Source organism: Ranitomeya variabilis, chromosome 1 (assembly GCF_051348905.1).
Source record: "Ranitomeya variabilis isolate aRanVar5 chromosome 1, aRanVar5.hap1, whole genome shotgun sequence".
NCBI classification, from domain to species: Eukaryota; Metazoa; Chordata; class Amphibia; order Anura; family Dendrobatidae; genus Ranitomeya; species Ranitomeya variabilis.
Window position 1 is genome coordinate 461,621,929 of NC_135232.1, and position 21,269 is coordinate 461,643,197.

The window sequence follows — 21,269 nt, forward strand, 5'->3', positions numbered from 1 at the left end:
CCCAGGTCTTTTTCATTGACGGTTTTGCCCTTGTTGTTGTTAACACTCTCTCCTGAGCTAAAAAGTGTTTTACATAAAGGTACTTTAGAAAATGTTAAGGTTTCTTAAGTTGAAAGTTTAACACAGTTTTTATGTTTCATATTTGAAACCATTCTCCAAAATATGTAGAACTAATTTATATATTTGGTTTTTATGCAGATTGCCCTGTCTTGGAAGGTTTGTCACCTCATTTACATGCATCTGTGAGTGATTTAAAACCAGGTTCCAAGACCAGCTTGAAATGTGACCCTGGCTATCAGATTGTGGGCAGTTCAGAACAACAATGTCTAAACCTAGGACAATGGGACCAACCTCTGCCTCATTGTGAAAGTTAGTATCCTACTAGGGATTTGCAAAATGTGACATAAATTGATGGGGATTTTTATATTAATATTCATACCTGTTGAAATAATATCTCTCTAAATCTTGGGAACAATAAAAATAACATTACGTAATGACGATAAAGCTATTAGTCTTGCAGCCTTAGTATAGATTACCATGGAATAAATTCTAAATTTTCAGCGGTATGTGATTATTTATAAATATTGTATTCAGCTTTAAGGTCTTGTTTAAGTGCTTTTAGTGCAAAAATGATGTAGTTCTAGAATTCCCAATTTATGTCTGATAATGGGTTATAATAAATAAGATTTGCTTTTAAGGCAATAACCACTTTGCATCAAATTGGTATCCAGCACTTTTTAATGTGCAACCATCTGCTGCTTCAACATTTGTAATGCACTTGAAGTATTACTGTACAAATGTATTTGGTTAACTTGAATATCTACTTTCCTAACAGATTTTCTCCCACAAAATAAAGTTAATATGTAATAATATATGGTTAGATTCATTTTTAATGATATGTCAGTTTTGCTATTTTGCTCCAAAATTCATCATTTTATTAAGGAATCAGTTGTGGAAAGCCTCCTTATCTGAAAAATGGTATTAATACAAATGAAAACGTTTATGCTGGAAGCACTGTCACATACCAATGTAATATTGGATACTACCTGCTTGGAGATTCAAGGATGTTTTGTACAGACAATGGAAGCTGGGACGGTACATCACCCATGTGCCTGGGTAAGCTCACGCCTGTGTATTACAGGTGTTGTCCACCATATCATATATCCAAAAAAGAGTAGGGGATAAAGATATGAATGTTGGCAAACTGACTGCTGGATGCCCCATTGCTCAATAGAACAGGGGTCTCAAAGTTCTTGTGTGCACGGAGCAGTAGTGAGCATGTGCGACAACTGTGATATTCACCAGCTGTAGGATTGGTGGTCACACTTGCTCATTATCAGTGCAAACACTCATAGCTAGTGTTGAGCGATACCGTCCGATACTTGAAAGCCGTGACGTAATTTTAAAATGCGCGCGTGTCCAGCCTCCCGTGACGTCACGGCTTGTGATTGGTCGCGTCGCCCATGTGACCGCGACGCGACCAATCACAACGCCGGAACGTAATTTTAAAATACCGAAGGACCTAAAATTACGTCACGGCTTGCTGTGATTGGTTGCGTCGCGGCCACATGGGCGGCACGCGACCAATCAGAAGCCGTGACGTCACGGAAGGAAGGAAAAGCGCAAATTTTAAGCAAAGAACGCTGCCGGTTCCCTCGGTAAGGTGCAGGCTGCGTCGGAGAGGTGAGTATAGCAATATTTTTTATTTTAATTCTTTCTTTTACACATTAATGTTGTTTCGATACCGATACCCGATACCACAAAAGTATCGGATCTCGGTATCAGAATTCCGATACCCGCAAGTATCGGCCGATACCCGATACTTGCGGTATCGGAATGCTCAACACTACTCATAGCATTTTCATCCTCCATTCTCAGGAACAGTGGAGTCTGAGCAGCTGAACCCCCAATTATCAAACATTATCTGTAGTATCATACAAAGAGGGATGTATATCATGATTTTTTAAAGGCTTATTCTCATCTCAACCGTTAAATGCAAAAACAGGAATAACTTTGCCCAGCTTCAAACCACTGGAGGTGGGGCCATAGCAATCACCAAGAGAGGCTAAGCTGCAACATTTCCATAACTCTTAAGTTACAGAAACAGAATAGTTCAACTGCTCTCAGCTCCAATGGTCAGAGCCTGGACATAATAGCTAAATAAAGGGTTAATCCTTTTGAACAAGCACAGATAGGTAGCCTGTTTCATGACAGCTAGGATCCTTGTGATCTCCATGGATGGTCCTTACGATTAAAAGTAGTGATGAGCGAATATACTCGTTAATCGAGATTTCCCGAGCACGTTCGGGTGTCCTCCGAGTATTTGTTAGTGCTCGGAGATTTAGTTTTCATCGCCGCAGCTGAATGATTTACAGCTGCTAGCCAGCATAAGTACATGTGGGGGTTACCTGGTTGCTAGGGAATCCCCACATGTAATCAAGCTGGCTAAGAGATGTAAATCATTCAGCGGAGGTGAGGAAAACTAAATCTCCGAGCACTAAAAGATACTCGGAGGACACCCGAAATCTCGAGTAACGAGTATATTCGCTCATCATCACTAATTAAAAGTCAAAGGACCCTTAGGCAAACTGGAGATGGAGTATTGTACAAGATAAGTAAGGCTGGTTTCACACTTGCGTTTTTGTAAGCTGCGTTTTAGCATTAAAAACGCATGCGTTTTTTCGCATGCGTTTTGACACGTTTTCGGCAATGCATGCGTTTTTTGACGCGTGCGTTCATTTGCAGAAATGCAACCTGTAGTAATTTCTAGCGGCGTTTTTTTGCTGCGAAAAAACGCATGCGTTTTTTCGTGGCAAAAAAATGCATTGCTGTCTATGTAAACGCATGCGTTTTTAAGCACATGCATTTGTTTGCGTTAAAAACGCATGCGTTTTTATAGAAAAACACAAAACACAAAAAAAACAAGAAAACCCTAACCCTAACCATAGGGATCCAAACCCTAACCCTAACCCTAAGGTTAGGATCCCTAGTAACCCTAGGGATCCTAACCCTAACCCCAACCCTAGGGATCCTAACCCTAACCCTTAGGGTTAGGGTTAGGATCCTAACCCTTAGGGTTAGGGTTAGGATCCCTAGGGTAACGGTTAGGGTTAGGATCCCTAGTAACCCTAGGAATACTAACCCTAACCCTAGCCCTAGGGATCCTAACCCTAACCCTTAGGGTTAGGGTTAGGATCCTAACCCTTAGGGTTAGGGTTAGGATCCCTAGGGTAACGGTTAGGGTTAGGATCCCTAGTAACCCTAGGAATACTAACCCTAACCCTAGCCCTAGGGATCCTAACCCTAACCCTTAGGGTTAGGGTTAGGATCCTAACCCTTAGGGTTAGGGTTAGGGTTAGGATCCCTAGGGTTATGGTTAGGGTTAGGGGTAGGGTTAGGGTTAGGGTTTGGATCCCTATGGTTAGGGTTAGGGGTAGAGTTAGGGTTAGGGTTAGGATCCCAAGGGTTAGGGTTAGGGTTAGGGGTAGGGTTAGGGTTAGGGTTAGGGTTAGGATCCCAAGGGTTATGGTTAGGGTTAGGGTTAGGGTTAGGATCCCAAGGGTTATGGTTAGGGTTAGGGGTAGGGGTAGGGTTAGGGTTAGGGGTAGGGTTAGGGTTAGGGTTTGGATCCCTATGGTTAGGGTTAGGGTTAGGGTTAGGATCCCTTTATCACTTTGATGGTGGGGGGTGGCTTATCAGTGACCTGGTGACCAGGACATTCTAATAAAAAGCTACCCCTAACCCTAACCCTAGGGATCCTAACCCTAACCCTAGCTAATTCTATTAATAGTGTGTTTTCTAGTTGATTTTGATGATTGGCAGCTGTCACACACTTCTCAGCATGCGTTTCAAAAACGCAAACGTGGGAAAAAACGCATGTAAACGCGGGAAAATGCCGCGTTTTGCCGCGGTTTTTTTTGCCGCAAAAACGTCTAAAAAACGCACCGTTTGCATGCATTTTCATGCGTTTTTTCACCACATGCGTTTTTTTGAAAAACGCTGCAGATCAAAACGCAAGTGTGAAACCAGCCTAAGCAGATTTTTCAGAGTTCTGTAATAACATAATTACAAAGTATGATCAATTATTGCACTGGTATTAGGCTTTGACTCATTGATTTATTTCCATTTATATATAGCACTCTACCTGCACTGAAGAGCATGCTTGTGTTAATATGTGACTTTTGTGTTTTAAGATGTTGATGAATGCGCAGTTGGATCGGATTGCAATAAACATGCCTCATGCACAAATACCAATGGCTCTTATATTTGCACCTGTATACTGCCATACACTGGTGATGGAAAAACATGTACAGGTAAATATGGTAGGGTTTTTGTTGTAAAAGAAATATAGCCCACAATGGGCAGCTACCCATGTTCCATCAGGCCTACTTGTGTTTCTATGAAATATTAGGGTATATAGACATCATGGAGTATAATTGCCTGCTTGGAGCCCCTCAATGAGCCAGAATCAATGATTGTTAATGAGCTTTGACTTTTTGTCTGGTGTGCTCTCCAGGCTAACACAGAAGTTATGTCCTAGGGTCTTAAGCTGCTATCCCTCTATAAGCTACACTTATTCAAACATATCTTTACCTATGCGGCTGGCTGTTGTCAGATTGAACAGGTTATCTCTAGTAAGATAAAAACATTAAATACTACTTTAAGAAAACTATACAATTAATCCCTTAAAGTTACATGACATGCATATTTGTGATGAGCACAAGTCACTTATTGTTCCATTGCAAATATATAGGTAATTTTGATCACACGGTACAGCTTGAATACCAGTGCAACCACCTAGAGGAGCCTGACTGGTAGATAGATATATACTTCAGCTCTAACAGTTGAACGCCTCATATGCCTCTGTGACTAGTGACAGTGGGAACATGTCCCTCTGTCAGCTCATATGCACCCCTGCAGGCACCCAAGTCGGCAATACACCACAATCTATCAGACACCCCTGAAGTTGGGGCCCAATAAGCTACCTTTCAGATAAGCACTGACAGGGTAGTGTAATGCACCACATAAGATTTTTTGGTAAAGTGCCCTTTGGGGACTAATTAATAATGTACACAAAAATGTAAAAAAAAAGTTTTTAAGTGTTTAAAAAAGTACTGTATTTTCTGGTGTATAAGACGACTGGGCATATAAGACGACCCCCAACTTTTCCATATAAAATATGGAGTTTGGGATATACCCGCCATATAAGACGGGGGTCATCTTATACACCCAGTCATCTTATACGGCGTGTGGTTCCCAGGGTCTGGAGGAGAGGAGACTCTCCTTCAGTCCCTGGGATCCATATTCATGTAAAAAATAAAGAATAAAAATAAAAAATATGGATATACTCACCCCTCCGACGGACCCTGGCTCTCAGTGGTGCAAGCGTCTGCATCCGTTCCTAAGGATGCAGTGAGTGAAGGACCTGCGATGATATCGCGGTCACGCAACCGCTCACGTGACCGCCTATGTGACCGCGACGTCATCGAAGGTCCTTCACTCACTGCATTCTTAGGAACGGAGGCAGACGCTTGCACCGCTGAGGGCCAGGGTCCGTCGGAGGGGTGAGTATATCCATAGTTTTTATTTTTATTCTTTATTTTTTACATGAATATGGATCCCAGGGCCTGAAGGAGAGTCTCCTCTCCTTCAGACCCTGGGAACCATCCAGGATCGCTCTGTGCACCCGTACCCAGGGTATAAGACAACCCCCGACTTTTGGGACAATTTTTAGGGGTTAAAAAGTCATCTTATACGTCGGAAAATACGGTAAACGTCTCCCCAAAATTACAGTTGTCTCAATAAAAAAAATGGTTTAATTTGGAAAAACATCACATATTTGCTATTGCTACATCTGTAATGACATATACTATAAAACTATATCATTATTTATCTGGCACAGTGAACACAAGAAAGATTACAAACAAATGCCAGAATAGCTATTTTTGCTCGGCCCATCTAAAAAAGCAAAGCTAAATAAAAAAATTATCAAAAGTTGTGGCTATCCCAAAATAATCAATATCAATAATTACAACAGCTTGTTGTGCAAAAACAAGCTATCAAACAACACAGTAAATGAAAAAATGAAAAAGTTTTAGTTCATAGATCACAATGCAAAAAATATAGGACATGTGCAGTATTTTAATTAAAAATGTAATTTCTTGTGGAAAAGTAGTAAAATGTAAAAAAAAAAATAATATAAATTAGATATAATTATAATAGTATTTAACCATATTATAAAATTGTTTCATATTTATCATGTATGGTGCATGCTGCAAGAAAGAGATACAAAACACTAGAAGAATTGCTGGATTTTTCTCATTTAGCCTCACAAAAAAGAAATTAAAAGTGATCAAAAAGCTCTTTGTTTCCTAAAATGGCAACAGTGACAACTGCAGCTTGTCTCACAAAATAAATAATTCCTCACACAACTCTGTTTGTGGATGTATAAAGATTAAAAAGCGATCAAAAAATGTCATGTGCCCGAAAGTGGTACCAATAAAACGTCAACTCGTCCCTCAAAAACAAGACCTCACATGACTTTGTGGACCAAAATATGGAAAAATTATAGCTATCAGAATGTGGTAACACAAAAAATATTTTTTGCAATAAAAAGCATCTCTTAGTGTGTGACAGCTGCCAAACATAAAAACCCGCTATAAATAGTAAATCAAACCCCCCTTTATCACAGCCTTAATTAGGGAAAAAATATAAAATAAAAAAAATGTATTTCCATTTTTCCATTAGGGTTAGGGTTGAGGTTAACTTTAGTGGTGTTAGGGTTGGGGCTAAAGTTAGGGTTAGAGTTAACGTTAAGGTTGGGACTAAAGTTAAAGTTGGGGTTAGAGTTGGGATTAGGGTTTGGATTAGGTTTACGGTTGGGTTAGGGGTGTGTCAGGGTTAGGGGTGTGGTTAGTGTTGAGATTAGGGTTAGGGGTGTGTTGGGATTAGGGGTGTATTGGGGTTAGGGGTGTGGCTAGGGTTGGGATTAGGGTTAGGGGTGTGTTGGGGTTAGGGTTGAAGTTAGAAGTGGGAGGTTTCCACTGTTTAGGCATACCAGGGGTTCTGCAAATGCAACATGACATCCGATCTCAATCCATACAATTCCGCATTGAAAAAGTAAAATGGTGCTCCTTCCGAGCTTTGCCGTTCGCCTAAACAGTGGTTTACTCACACATATGGGGTATCAGAGTACTCAGGACAAATTGTACAGCAACTTTTGGGGTCCAATTTCTCCTGTTACCCTCGGGAAAATACAAAACTGGGGGCTGAAAAATCATTTTTGTGAAAAAAAAAAGATTTTTAATTTTCACAGCTCTGCTTTATAAACTTTAGTGAAACACTTGGGGTTTCAAAGTTCTCACAAAACATCTAGATAAGTTCCTTGGGGGGTCTAGTTTCCAATATGGGGTTACTTGTGGGGGGTTTCTACTGTTTAGGTACATCAGGGGCTCTGCAAACGCAACGTGAAGCCAGCAGACCGTTCCATCAAAGTCTGCATTCCAAAATGCTACTTCTTCCTTTCCGAGCTCTGCCATGCGCACAAACAGTAGTGTTCTCCCACATATGGGGTATCAGCGTACTCAGGACAAATTGGACAACAACTTTTGGGGTCCAATTTCTCTTGATACCCTTGGGAAAATACAAAACTGTGGGCTAAAAGATCATTTTTGTGGAAAAAAATGATTTTTTAATTTTCACAGCTCTACATTATAAACTTCTGTGAAGCACTTGGGGGTTCAAAGTGTTCATCACACATCTAGATAAGTTCCTTAGGGGGTCTACTTTCCAAAATGGCATCACTTTTGGGGGGTTTCCACTGTTTAGGCACATCAGGGGCTCTCCAAATGAGACATGGCGTCCTATCTCAATTCCAGCCAATTTTGCATTGAAAAGGCAAATAGCGCTCCTTCCCTTCTGAGCTCTGCCATGTGCCCAAACAATGATTTACTCCCACATATCGGATATCAGCGTACTCAGGACAAATTGCACAACATATTTTGTTGTCCAATTTCTCTTGTTACCCTTGGGAAAATAAAAAATTGGGGGCGAAAAATCATTTTTGTGAAAAAAATAAGATTTTTTCATTTTTACGGCTCTACATTATAAACTTCTGTGAAGCACTTAGGGGTTCAAAGTGCTCACCACACATCTAGATGAGTTCCTTAGGGGGTTTACTTTCCAAAATGGTGACACTTTTGGGGGTTTTGACTGCTTAGCTTCCGAGCTCTGCCATGCGTCCAAACAGTGGTTTACCCCCACCTCTGGGGTATTGGCCTACTCAGGACAAATTTTACAACATTTTTTGGGGTCCAATTTCACCTGTTACCCTTGGTAAAGTAAAACAAATTGGATCTAAAGTAAATTTTTGTGAAAAAAGTTAAATGTTCATGTTCATTTTTTTAAAAAAAACATTCCAAAAATTCCTGTGAAACACCTGAAGGGTTAATAAACTTCTTCAATGTGGTTTTGAGCACCACCTTGTGGGGTGCAGGTTTTAGAATGGTGCCACACTTTGGTATATTCTATCATATAGACCCCTCAGAATGACTTAAAATGTGATGTGGTCCCTAAAACAAAATGGTGATGTAAAAATTAGAAATTGCTGGTCAACTTTTAACCCTTTTAACTCCCTAAGAAAAAAAAAATGTGGTTCTAAAATTGTGCTGATGTAAAGTAGACATGTGGGCAATATTACTTATTAAGTATTCTGTGTGACATATCTCTGTAATTTAAGGGCATGAAAATTCAAAGTTGGAAAATTGCAAAATTTTCAAAATTTTTTTCCAAATTTCCATTTTTTTCACAAATAAACTCAAGTAATGTCAAGGAAATTTTACCACTGACATGAAGTACGATATGTCATGAGAAAATTTTGTCAGAATCACCGGGATTCATGCAAGCGTTCCAGAGTTATAACCTCATAAATGGACAGTGGTCAGAATTGTAAAAATTGGCCTTTAACGTGCAAACCACCCTTGGGGGTAAAGGTGTTAACAATATATAATTTATTTTATTTATGTTGTAGAACCAGTGAAATGTCAAGTTCCTAGTGGGTTGGAAAATGGAAAATTTTCTGGTGACTACTTTGGTGTTGGAAGTGAGCTGACATTTTCGTGCAATGAGGGATATGACTTGATCGGAAGTGTGAAATCCACATGTTTGGAGTCTGGTGACTGGAACGTCGAAATTCCCTACTGCCAAGGTACAGAAAACTGTTAAAGGTGATATTTTTATTGTAACGTTATCATAATGTCCACTATTATCCTTAGACATTTATTATTACCACAGTTTTGTGCTTCCAAGTTTGTCGAGTGAATGCCAGTATCCTTCATCTGCCCCTAATAAAGAAAACTGCTATGCTTGCATTGAGAAACAACATGAACTAATGATACTGTACCCTGTATGTGACACTGTTGTATAGTTCATTGCTGTCCTGCTCTGTTCAATCTCTTGTACATATAAAGTTAGGTCTAGCAGGTGGCAGAAATAATAATTATTAGTGATGAGAGAGTATACTTGTTACTCGAGATTTCCCAAGCACGCTCGGGTGTCCTCCGATTATTTTTTAGTGCTCGGAGATTTAGTTTTCATCGCCACAGCTGAATGATATACGTCTGTTAGCCAGCTTGATTACATGTGGGGATCCCCTAGCAAGCAGGCAACCCCCACATGTAATTATGCTGGTTGGCAGCTGTAAATGCAGCTGCATCAGCAAAAACTAAATCTTCGAGCACTTACAAATACTCGGAGGCCCCCCAAGCATGCTCGGGAAATCTCAAGCAACAAGTATACTCGCTCATCACTAATAATTATAATAATTTTATTTCTATAGCACCAACATATTCGGCAGTACTTTTCACATGTACAGATGTAAAGGCATTAGTAAGTAACACATAGTTCAACAGTTAGGCTACTTTCACATGTTCAGTATTTTACCTCAGCATTTGTAGCCAAAACCAGGAGTGGAACAATCAGAGGAAAAGTATAATAGAAACACGTCACCACTTCTGTATTTAATACCCACTACTGGTTTTGGCTTACAGATACTGAGGTAAAATAATGACCAAATACTGAACGTGTGAACGTGGCCTTACAGGACGAGTGAAGGCACTGCTCGCAAGCTACAATCTATAAGGCTCCTTCACATGTTTGTGTTTCCAGTACGCGTGGTATAAGTTTTTCCACGGATACCACATATTCCACCCATTATAACCTATGGAGCTTCTCACATGTTCGAGTTTTTACACCGACCGTATGGCTGAGCAAATCACATGGAGATGTGAGCTTATTTCCTGCAACACAAATGACAAAGGCCAATACAAGTCTATGGGCCTTCGAGAAACACGTACAGCACATGGACGGCATCAGTGTATAATCCATGTGCTGTATGTGTTTAACATTGCAATGCATAGGACAAGTTGTGTAATTTCTTTTTGTTTGGCCATACCGAAAAAACACTGATGGCGCACTGATCCAAAACACTGATGATGTGTGAAGGGGACCTAAGGCAGTGGAAGCTAGTGAGCCATTGCCACAATTTCGGTTAATGGGAGATAGTGTTGTTGTCCAATGCTGACTTGGCTATGGATACTACAGCACCTGAAGTGTTGCCCACAGCATAGGTAGATGGGACTGATGTTCAATTTTGAGAGAGCGAGTGAGCAGCAAGTATATGAGACAGAGACGTTCTATGAGGCAAGGTTACGTTCTGGGCATTGTCAGTCACAGATGAGCACAGCACAGAGAAAGAATGAATGAATGAAACCTAAGTAGGATTTTCACATAAGCTATCACCATATGAAGGCAGTGAGGGAGACTGTGAGAGGCATTGTGGAACTGAAAGACCTCAATTGGTCACTTGAAAAAGCAAGAAAGGGCTCCAGAGGCCGTGGAATCAAGGTGTGGTTTTTCAGAGAGCCAGCATTATTAGAATGTCATATTAGCCATGAAATAAAATTAGCATATTACCAGGAACTGTTAGCCCTATGAGGCCAATGAGGGATTCAAAATAAGGGCTCGCTCACACGAGCGTATAACATGGCCAAGTGCTGTTTGATGTTTTATCGGATAGCACTCGGACCAGTGTTAGGCTATGTGCACACGTAGGAAGGGTCCTCTGCGGGTTCTCCCACAGCGGATTTGATAAATCTGCAGGGCAAAACCGCTGCGGTTATCCCTGCAGATTTATTGCGGTTTGTCTTTCGGATTCTGCTGCGGGTTTACTCCTGCACTTGTTTTACTATTGATGCTGCATATGCAGCATCAATAGTAAAAAGATCTAATGTTAAAAATAATTAAAAAAATGGTTATACTCACCCTCCGACGTCCCGATCTCCTCGGCGCTGCACGTGGCGGTCCGGTTCCAAAGACAAAATGCGAGAAGGACCTACGTGACGTCACGGTCATGTGACTGCAACATCATCGCAGGTCCTGCTCGCATAGCAACCCTGCGACCGGATGGCCGAGGGCAGCGCTGAGAGGCGGGAGGACTTCAGGGGCCATCAGAAGGTGAGTATATCATTATTTTTTATTTTAATTCTTTTTTTTTTTACACAAATATGGTTCCCATTGCCTGGAGGAGAGTCTCCTCTCCTCCATCCCGGGTACCATCCGCACATTATCCACTTACTTCCCACATCGTGGGCATAGCCCCATGCGGGAAGTAAGCGGATCAATGCATTCCTATGTGTGCAGAATTGCCACGATTCCGCACAAGGAAGTGACATGCTGCAGATTGTAAACCGCTGCGTTCCCGCGCGTTTTTTTCCGCAGCATGTGCACAGCGTTTTCGATTTCCCATAGGTTTACATTGAACTGTAAACTCATGGGAAACTGCTGCGGACCCGCAGCTACAGAAACGCTGCGGATCCGCAGCAAAATCCGCAACGTGTGAACATGGCCTTATACTATGGGGCATCTCAGATCCCAACCGATTCAGCATGAGAAAACAATCGAAACATGCTGTGAGTGGCTGTAACAGTTGGCTCACGCACACCATTACAAATCTATAGCTGCATGTGAAACATCGGACTGCACTCAGATATCATTCGAATGCAGTGAGATTACCGTGGACACAAACAATGGAGAAGATGTGTCCATCTCCTCCTCACCTGTGCTGCGATTCTCTCATGCGAGTGAATCAGAGCATAGTGCACTGACACTCGGACCAAACTCTGTCAGGGGTAGTGTGCCATGTGGTCCATGATTGAGAGGTAAAATAAAAGGCAAAATAATAATTTTGCAGATAGGTCAATTTTTAAAGACAAACAATGAAATAAACGATGACTGGTGATGAAGTAAATTTTCGGGATGATAATGCATCTTGCCACGGAGCAAGCGGACTTTCTGGTCGCTTATGGTAATCTTTTACCCTCCCCCCCCTTTATCTTGCAAAGGAGCAAAGAAATTTAGGCCATGACCACAAGGGGGCGGCATATACATATTGAATTCTCCAGTTGGATTTTCAGGCTTAAAATTTTTCTGCACATTACAGTAGCACTGTTCTAAATTAGATTTTAAGAAATCTCACACACTCAATGCAGAGAAAGAAAGCAGTTATGCTGACAATCTCTATGAATTTGACATTTTCAGCATGCCAATTTATGCAGATGTCGCCACGGATTTCACCCTTGCAATTCTTAAATTTATGGCAAATCTGCCACATTTCCTCAACAAAATCAGTTGTTGCAGCTACACATTTAGGGCCCCTTCACTCATCCATTTTTTTGTGTCCGTATGCAGTCCGTTTTTTAAGGGCCGCAAATATGGACACAGGCACACCCATTGTATTTAATGGTGGTGTGCACGTGTCAAGTTTTTCACACGGACGATGTGTCCATGTGAAAAGGCCTCAGACATGTGAGTTTTTATCACCAGCATGGACATTATGCATGCCGCACATGTACTCACTGATGACACATGGATGCCAAATTCGTGATTTATGTTAAAGCAAACAATGTCCTACCAAATCAGTGACCTACCAATGGGTGAAAGTAAACAGTGTCCTACCAACTCAGTTCCTACTATTGTGTGAAAGTAATTCTATATACCAGACCACATACACACCCAAACATTAAATTAGTAGGGTGCCCAGATGTAGCAAAAATGGTTCAGTGCACACATATAAGATAACCAATGAAGAACAAAAGCACCAAAAGAACCAACAGTTCATTTAAAAATTAACAACTTTATTATATAAAGAATAATACAAATAGAGATAGCAGGGAGAAAACAAGGACTCACCAAAAAAACGGTGGCAGAACAGTCCCGGCCTCAACGGCAATACACACCAAATACCATGTATACAACTAGTCAGCTCCAAAGTGTGAATGCTTTTGTGCAAAATTCATAAATATGTACATATATAATTGTACACACACCAGTTGTAAAAAATGTAGTGGACACCATAAAATCTCATCAAAGTGCCAACTCAGGGCGTACAAGTGAGAATAGAATCTGACCGGTAACAGAACATAACAAGCATATTACCTGAGGGACCGCACCGCCACCCGCCCCAATGCGCGTTTCGGCTACGTGCCTTCTTCCGGGGATATGACCCGGCCCGGTGTATACTGTCCTGCCATCTAATACTGGTAAATGCCGCTTTTTTACTGTCATTTCAGGCTGTGGGATATTTTTACCCACGGGTTGACTTCTATAATTGATTTTGGGGTGCTTTTCCCTTCTGGCATAATGCATGTGATATACACTCACCGGCCACTTTATTAGGTACACCATGCTAGTAACGGGTTGGACCCCCTTTTGCCTTCCGAACTGCCTCAATTCTTCGTGGCATAGATTCAACAAGGTGCTGGAAGCCTTCCTCAGAGATTTTGGTCCATATTGACATGATGGCATCACACAGTTGCCGCAGATTTGTCGGCTGCACATCCCAAAGATGCTCCATACAAGGCAGGATGGATCCATGCTTTCATGTTGTTTACGCCAAATTCTGACCCTACCATCCGAATGTCGCAGCAGAAATCGAGACTCATCAGACCAAGCAACGTTTTTCCAATCTTCTACTGTCCAATTTCGATGAGCTTGTACAAATTGTAGCCTCCGTTTCCTGTTCTTAGCTGAAAGGAGTGGTACCCGGTGTGGTCTTCTGCTGCTGTAGCCCATCTGCCTCAAAGTTCAACGCACTGTGCATTCAGAGATGCTCTTAGGCCTACCTTGGTTGTAACGGGTGGCGATTTGAGTCACTGTTGCCTTTCTATCAGCTCGAACCAGTCTGCCCATTCTCCTCTGACCTCTGGCATCAACAAGGCATTGCCGCCCACAGAACTGCCGCTCACTGGATTTTTTTTCTTTTTCGGACCATTCTCTGTAAACCCTAGAGATGGTTGTGCGTGAAAATCCCAGTAGATCAGCAGTTTCTGAAATACTCAGACCAGCCCTTCTGGCACCAACAACCATGCCACGTTCAAAGGCGCTCAAATCACCTTTCTTCCCCATACTGATGCTCGGTTTGAACTGCAGGAGATTGTCTTGACCATGTCTACATGCCTAAATGCACTGAGTTGCCGCCATGTGATTGGCTGATTAGAAATTAAGTGTTAACAAGAAGTTGGACAGGTGTACCTAATAAAGTGGCCGGTGAGTGTATATAGTGGCAGTTCACACCGGGGGATACTCACCTTTCTTTTTAACCATCCTTTTGCACTGTATTGTATATTGACTAATGATGCACTTTATGCTTGTTAATTTAATAACATTTACTATTTTTTCATTACCTTTATGCTCCGTTGGTACTCCTTACTTAGTAGTTTGCATGGAGTTGGTTTGCTGCTTTGGCTGTGGGTATTTCTGCACTATTTAGTGCACTAATTTCCCTTGGGTCTTAATATGTTGCCTGGTTCCGTTATTATTAAATAGGAGTATACTCGGGTCTACAGAACAGGAGAAGAACTTGGGTATTCTTGGTTACAAGTAAGCTGAGCAGCATTATTGAAAAGCAAACAAGATTTTAGGGTGTATAAAAATAGAGATAAAATCCCACGATCCCAACGTATTGTTACCCCCTTAGGCTACTTTCACACATCAGGTTTTTTAATTCCGACTCTTTTTAAAAAACCGGAACCGGCGAAATTAAAAACCGAATCTGGTTTTCCCCCATTGAGTTGTATTAGTGCCGGATTGCGGTTCACGGCCAACCATTCCTTCCGTTTTTTTCTGGATACGGGGAAAATTTCCATTCTGGCATCTGGAAAAAATGTCTACAGTAAAGTTTTTTGTCTGCGGCGAAAAAGCCAGACGGCTTTTTGCTACAATGCAAGTCTTTGGGCGCCGGAATGTGCTGGATCCGGAAAAAGATGGATCCGGTGGCCTGATCCATTTTTTTTAATCTGAGCATGCTCAGAAACAATTGCCCAGCCCACAGGACACATATATAAACAATCCCAGTGAGGCCCTCACTCATTACCAGCCATCAAGAGAGACTGCAAGCAAGAGAGCCTGCCTGCAAGAGAGCCTGCCTGCCACAGACTCTGCCAGCCAGCCACAGACTCTGCCAGCAAGCCACAGACTCTGCCAGCCAGCCACAGACTCTGCCAGCCAGCAACAGACTCTGCCAGCAAGCCAGCATGCCAGCCAGCCAGCCACAGACTCTGCCAGCAAGCCACAGACTCTGCCAGCCAGCCACAGACTCTGCCAGCCAGCAACAGACTCTGCCAGCAAGCCAGCATGCCAGCCAGCCAGCCACAGACTCTGCCAGCAAGCCACAGACTCTGCCAGCAAGCCACTGACTCTGCCAGCCAGCAACAGAGCCAGCAAACCAGCCTGCCACAGACTCTGCCAGCAAGCCACAGACTCTGCCAGCAAGCCACGGACTCTGCCAGCCAGCAACAGAGCCAGCAAGCCAGCCTGCCAGCCACAGACTCTGCCAGCCAGCAACAGAGCCAGCCAGCCACAGACTCTGCCAGCCGGCCATAGACTCTGCCAGCCAGCAACAGAACCAGCCAGCCACAGACTCTGCCAGCCGGCCACAGACTCTGCCAGCCAGCAACAGAGCCAGCCAGCCACAGACTCTGCTAGCCAGCCACAGTCTCTGCCAGCCAGCCAAAGACTCTGCCAGCCAGCCACAGACTCTGCCAGCCAGCAACAGAGCCAGCCAGTCAAAGACTCTGCCAGCCAGCAACAGAGCCAGCCAGCCAAAGACTCTGCCAGCCAGCCACAGACTCTGCCAGCCAGCCACAGACTCTGCCAGCCAGCCACAGAGCCTATTAGCCATGTCTTCTTCTGGGAGCCCTTCCCCTGTATCAGCAGCACATTGATGTAAATAAATGTTTTGTGCAGCCTTGCTCTATACACTTGCACAGGAGTATGTATAACTCATACATTCGGCTCAGAAACCAGCGAAGGGATTCTTTAATGAGAAATTAAGTGTCTGGTATTGGTTAACAAGTTTTTATGTTTATATAATATCTACTGTATGTATTGAATTTGAATTTAACAAATACATGTGTAAAGGACACAAGGAGCTGTCCATGAATATTACTTGTAATGTCCTTGTAAGTGTCCATGTAGTGCATTTCCATTGCATGTAAAAGTACTGTTATGTAGATAGGGAAAGCGTAGTTCCCTAGTTTGTCCACTAGGTGGGGTTAGAGAGTTTCAGCAAGTAGATGGTTAATGTGGGAGTAGCTAGTGACAGTTAGGGTTCAGAACCGCTGAGAATTTGAATCAGTTGGGCGGGAGCGCCCTGTCAGGGCAGTCAGCTCTGCAGAAGTCCAAGGTCTTGTCAGGCATCGTCAGGGCCAGGAAGGCCGCCGGGAGAGAAGAAGGGCACTGAAAGAGTCACTGACAGTCCAGTATAAGTGGGATTGCAGCTGTAGGTGCTAGAAAAGAACAAAGCAGTATGGACAGGTCACTCAGAATGTGGCGGCTTGCTAAGTGGATGGATGTACTCGGGACCAGAGCAAAATGGTTGGAGGATTCCCTACTCATGTAAGGCTGGGCACAGAGAACACTGGAGGACCGATAGGCACAGTCCGTTCCGGAAGCTAGCTTAGTAAAGATGTAGGAAAGGCAGAGAAAGAGAAGGAACTGTGTAAAGCGAAGCCATATATAACAGGGAAATGCAGATATACAGGGACAGCAAGGAAATTGTTTAATGTAAATCCTGCTGTAAACGCTGAAGAGAACCGTTATGTGCCCGTCTTTAGTAAAGTTTATTGTTCAAGCATTCAATGGAACTGTGACTCTGTTTATTCTACTTTGGCTGAGGAGAACGTGCAGTGCATTACAGGAAGCCCCATAAGTAAAGGAGCAGCAGGTATGCTGAGTCTGACTGAAAGTTGTGGAGTGTATGTGAGGGGAGGTCAGGGTGTGCAAGAGACCTTTACCTCAGCCTTGACTACCGCCCTGGCCTACCCTTACACTTGGCGTAGTCGGCAGTATGCCGAAGTTGTGCAGCGTGGGAGTGCTGTGAAAGATGAAGATGATGTGACAAAGAAAAATGAGACTAGCGACTTGAGGAAAGTGACATGTGCCTCAGATGCTGTGGAAAGCCTGGGAAATTATATGCTGCTGTGCGGAGATACTGCAAAGAGAATAAAGACTGAAACTGCCACTTTATTGGATGTGACTGAAACAAAGGACTCAGCAAAAACTGTGAGTTTGGCTATAGTGCTTATTGTGCCCAAGATGGTGACCACAAAGATGGCAGTGAGTGTCACTGAGGTAAAGGATGACCCCGCCCTTCGTGGGTTTGTCTGTGCAGAAAAGGTGCGAAAGACGGTCAGCCGACTATGTCCGGCCCACCCATGGTGGGTGTGGCTGTAGCAGAGAGGACCCCGCCCTCCCCAATCCAGTGCTGCCAAATGGGAGGAGTGGAAAGAGTGGACCCAACCTAGAAACGGGTGTGGTCTGAATGTGACTTATGAGTGCTGCTTTTCCGTACCATTCGGTGATCCGGCACCGATGACGATGGAGCCCCGCTGCTCACAGCCTGGAAGTGGAATTGGCCGTATTGAATGGAGTTGGCGAGAAGAAGAGAATACACAGCCAGAGAAAGCAAGAGGGGGAGTAGAAGAGGCCGTAGCTTACCTGTCCTGGAAGTTCCCCAAAGCACCGGACTGGTGGCTGCCAGAGCCAGGGGGGAGTGATAAGCTTGTCCAGTGATACCAGGAGAGGAGGCCTGCACCACTGATGATGACGTTGCTGAGTGACATGTCTGTCCAGCGATACCGGGAGAGGAGGCCTGCACCACGGATGACGACGTTGCATGTAAATGTACTGTTATGTAGATAGAAAAAGCGTAGTTCCCTAGTTTGTCCACTAGGTGGGGTTAGAGAGTTTCAGCAAGTAGATGGCTAATATGGGAGTAGCTAGTGACAGGATTCAGAACAGCTGAGAATTTGAATCAGTTGGGCGGGAGCGCCCTGTCAGGGCAGTCAGCTCTGCAGAAGTCCAAGGTCTTGTCAGGCAGCGTCAAGGCCAGGAAGGCCGCCGGGAGAGAAGAAGGGCATTGATAGAGTCACTGACAGTGCAGTATAGGTGGGATTGCGGCTGTAGGTGCTAGAAAAGAATGAAGCAGTATGAACAGGTCACTCAGAATGTGGCGGCTTGCTAAGTGGATGGATGTACTCTGGACCAGGGCGAAATGGTTGGGAGGATTCCCTACTAATGTAAGGCTGGGCACAGAGGACACTGGAGGATCGATAGGCACAGTCCGTTCCGGAAGCTAGCTTAGTAAAGATGTAGGAAAGGCAGAGAAAGAGAAGGAACTGTGTAAAGCGAAGCCATATATAATAGGGACATGCAGATATACAGGGACAGCAAGGAAATTGTTTAATGTAAATCCTGCTGTAAACGCTGAAGAGAACCGTTATGTGCCCGTCTTTAGTAAAGTTTATTGTTCAAGCATTCAATGCGACTGTGACTCTGTTTATTCTGATTTGGCTGAGGAGAACGTGCAGTGCATTACAGGAAGTCCCAGAAGTAAAACACCAGCAGGTATGCTGACTGAGAGTCGTGGAGTGTATGTGAGGAGAGGTCAGGGTGTGCAAGAGACCTTTACCTCAGCCATGGCTACCGCCCTGGCCTGCCTTTACATATGTATTTGAAGCGCCCCCACCGCCGCAGGGCCGAGGGGTACCCGGTACCGGGCCTGTGAGTCTCTGCTCTGGGGTTGTCACGGCGGCTAGGCCCCGGTCCGTGACCCTGCCGTGGGGCGCTCAGTGAATAACAGGTGTGGATGATGGTGGTGACGCTGTAGTGGTGCAGTGCAGTAAATAACGAGGACACCAGGTTGCAGTCTCTTTACCTCTTTACTGAAGATCTCTGAGTCCTCAGTCCGGAATACGGTTCACCAGGCTGCGCAAGTCCGGCCGGTCCAATGGCACCTCCAGAGTTCTCTTCACAGGTGGAAATTGGTGCCTTCCTACTAGCGCTATGTGTTGTGGTCCTTCCCTGCTGTGCTTACGGAAAGTCCCCCACAACTGTTGTGTCTGTTTCTTAAGTTCCCTCACAACTCAATTAGATGATGTTCTGCTAATCCTCCGTCCCTCCCTGGTGTTCTGGTTGGGACGGCACCCGTTTGACGGGTAGGCTCGGAGCTCTTCCGGGACCCTAGAGTCGCCCCTCTCCACAAGTTGCCCCCCAAGACTGCATAGGTGATATGTGTTAGACAGCCCGCCTTAAACTGACTGTCCTGCCGCTGTTTGGAGTATTGCTTGAAGCTGAATGTTATTCTACTCCCTCGGCGTTCCGGCCACCGGTAGTGCGCCTCAGTAGGATGTTGCTTCGGTCTTACAGCACGACTCCTACTGGTATTTCTCCTTTGTGTGATCTCGTTTCTCACTCAGCACAATCTATCTCTCTTCTAATCCTTTCTTGGGCACCGCCGCTACCCGGAGCAGGCACGGTCCCGTTACGTTCGTTCTTGTTGCCAAGCCCCTGTCAGGATCCCACCCCTGACAGAGACCCTACTGTATCTTCCCCTACAACACCCTCTGCCACAAGGTGTTGCCTGGTTCCAACCCAGTCAGCTTTCTGATCTAACTTCCTGCCTGACCCCCAGTTTACCCACTATGGTGGGGAGTGGCCTAATGAATAGCACCCTTAGCTCCCCCCAGAGGCCCAGCTGTGAAATGTATTGGTGTCTGTGATACGTGATCAGATGAACCCCTTCAGTGCCATCAGACGCACCATAGCTCCCCATAGTGGCGGAGCCACAGTACTGCAACGACCAGGACTCTGGGGCGCTGCATATTACTCTTGGAGTTTTAATATTAGCTATGTCTTTTTGGCAATTAGTCACTTTTCCCATTTTTTTGTGATATATCTTGTGTTGGACAAGCTGTCCTCTATTTTTGTGCCTTATTTCAAGGGAATTTTTTTTTTGTATAATGTCTCTGACTTTAGTAGCATGTCTTGCAAGGCACACGAAGGTGCACGCCACTGAGAAGATTTGCTAACTTCATTAAGTGGCATTTGCTGAATTCATTAAGAATTCCAGGGACGCCAGTCTAAATGAATTTGCCCCTATGAGTCCAGAATAGCCTAAGTGGAGAATGTGTGAAACTTGCAAGATTTCTTACTTTTTTTAAACATGTGATATATAGAAATAAAGAATAATAAAATACTTTTAGCATAAAAACCTTATTTAAGCGATAGCCTTACACACGACAGAGATGTATTGATGCAGAAAGTTTCCACAACAAAATTGAATTTGTTTATTGTAGTTGTCAAGTTACCTATCTGCATCGTGTGATCATTGCCATTTTAAGAAGACTAATTCCCTTTAAGTATTTTCTAGAATATATGTGATTTAAATTGTGCTAAGAATTATTTTTCTTTTTTTTATCTTTCTAATGCTATCAAGCTGTGTCATGTGGTGTGCCACCAGTTCCAAAGCATGGTAGCGTTGTTGGCTCAAATTTCACTTATGGTGTCACAGTTATCTACAGGTAAAATATTTATTGTATTCATTAAGCATTTTTGATATGATAAAAACTGTATAAATCATCTGATTTTTTATTTTTATTTTGTTGCTGTAGATGCAATGAAGGATATACTTTACTAGGCAATGAAGATTCTGTATGTCTCGCTGATGGTTCCTGGAGCAATGGAGTCCCATCATGTGAGTCAGTCTCGTGCTCCAAACCAAAGGAAATAGCTTATGGGAATTTTACTCTAAATGGTCTAATATACAATTCAACAGCATCTTATAAGTGTGAGATGGGATACAGGTAACTTATAAGAATGTCATATTACATTATATGCAGTTTAATACATAAGCTTCAGCCAAAAAATGATTTATA

At 43.5% G+C, this 21,269-nt stretch overlaps 1 protein-coding gene across 1 annotated transcript in view; it reads left to right on the forward strand.

The window, feature by feature from the left end:
* The window catches only part of SVEP1 (sushi, von Willebrand factor type A, EGF and pentraxin domain containing 1), a 476,580-nt gene that overhangs the window by 363,908 nt on the left and 91,403 nt on the right, over window positions 1-21,269 (forward strand). Inside the window, exons 30-35 of the mRNA XM_077250467.1 lie at window positions 199-369; window positions 943-1,116; window positions 4,194-4,313; window positions 9,029-9,205; window positions 20,831-20,915; window positions 21,006-21,197. Coding sequence (XP_077106582.1) covers window positions 199-369; window positions 943-1,116; window positions 4,194-4,313; window positions 9,029-9,205; window positions 20,831-20,915; window positions 21,006-21,197 — 919 coding nt within the window. The remainder of the gene's footprint in view (window positions 1-198; window positions 370-942; window positions 1,117-4,193; window positions 4,314-9,028; window positions 9,206-20,830; window positions 20,916-21,005; window positions 21,198-21,269) is intronic.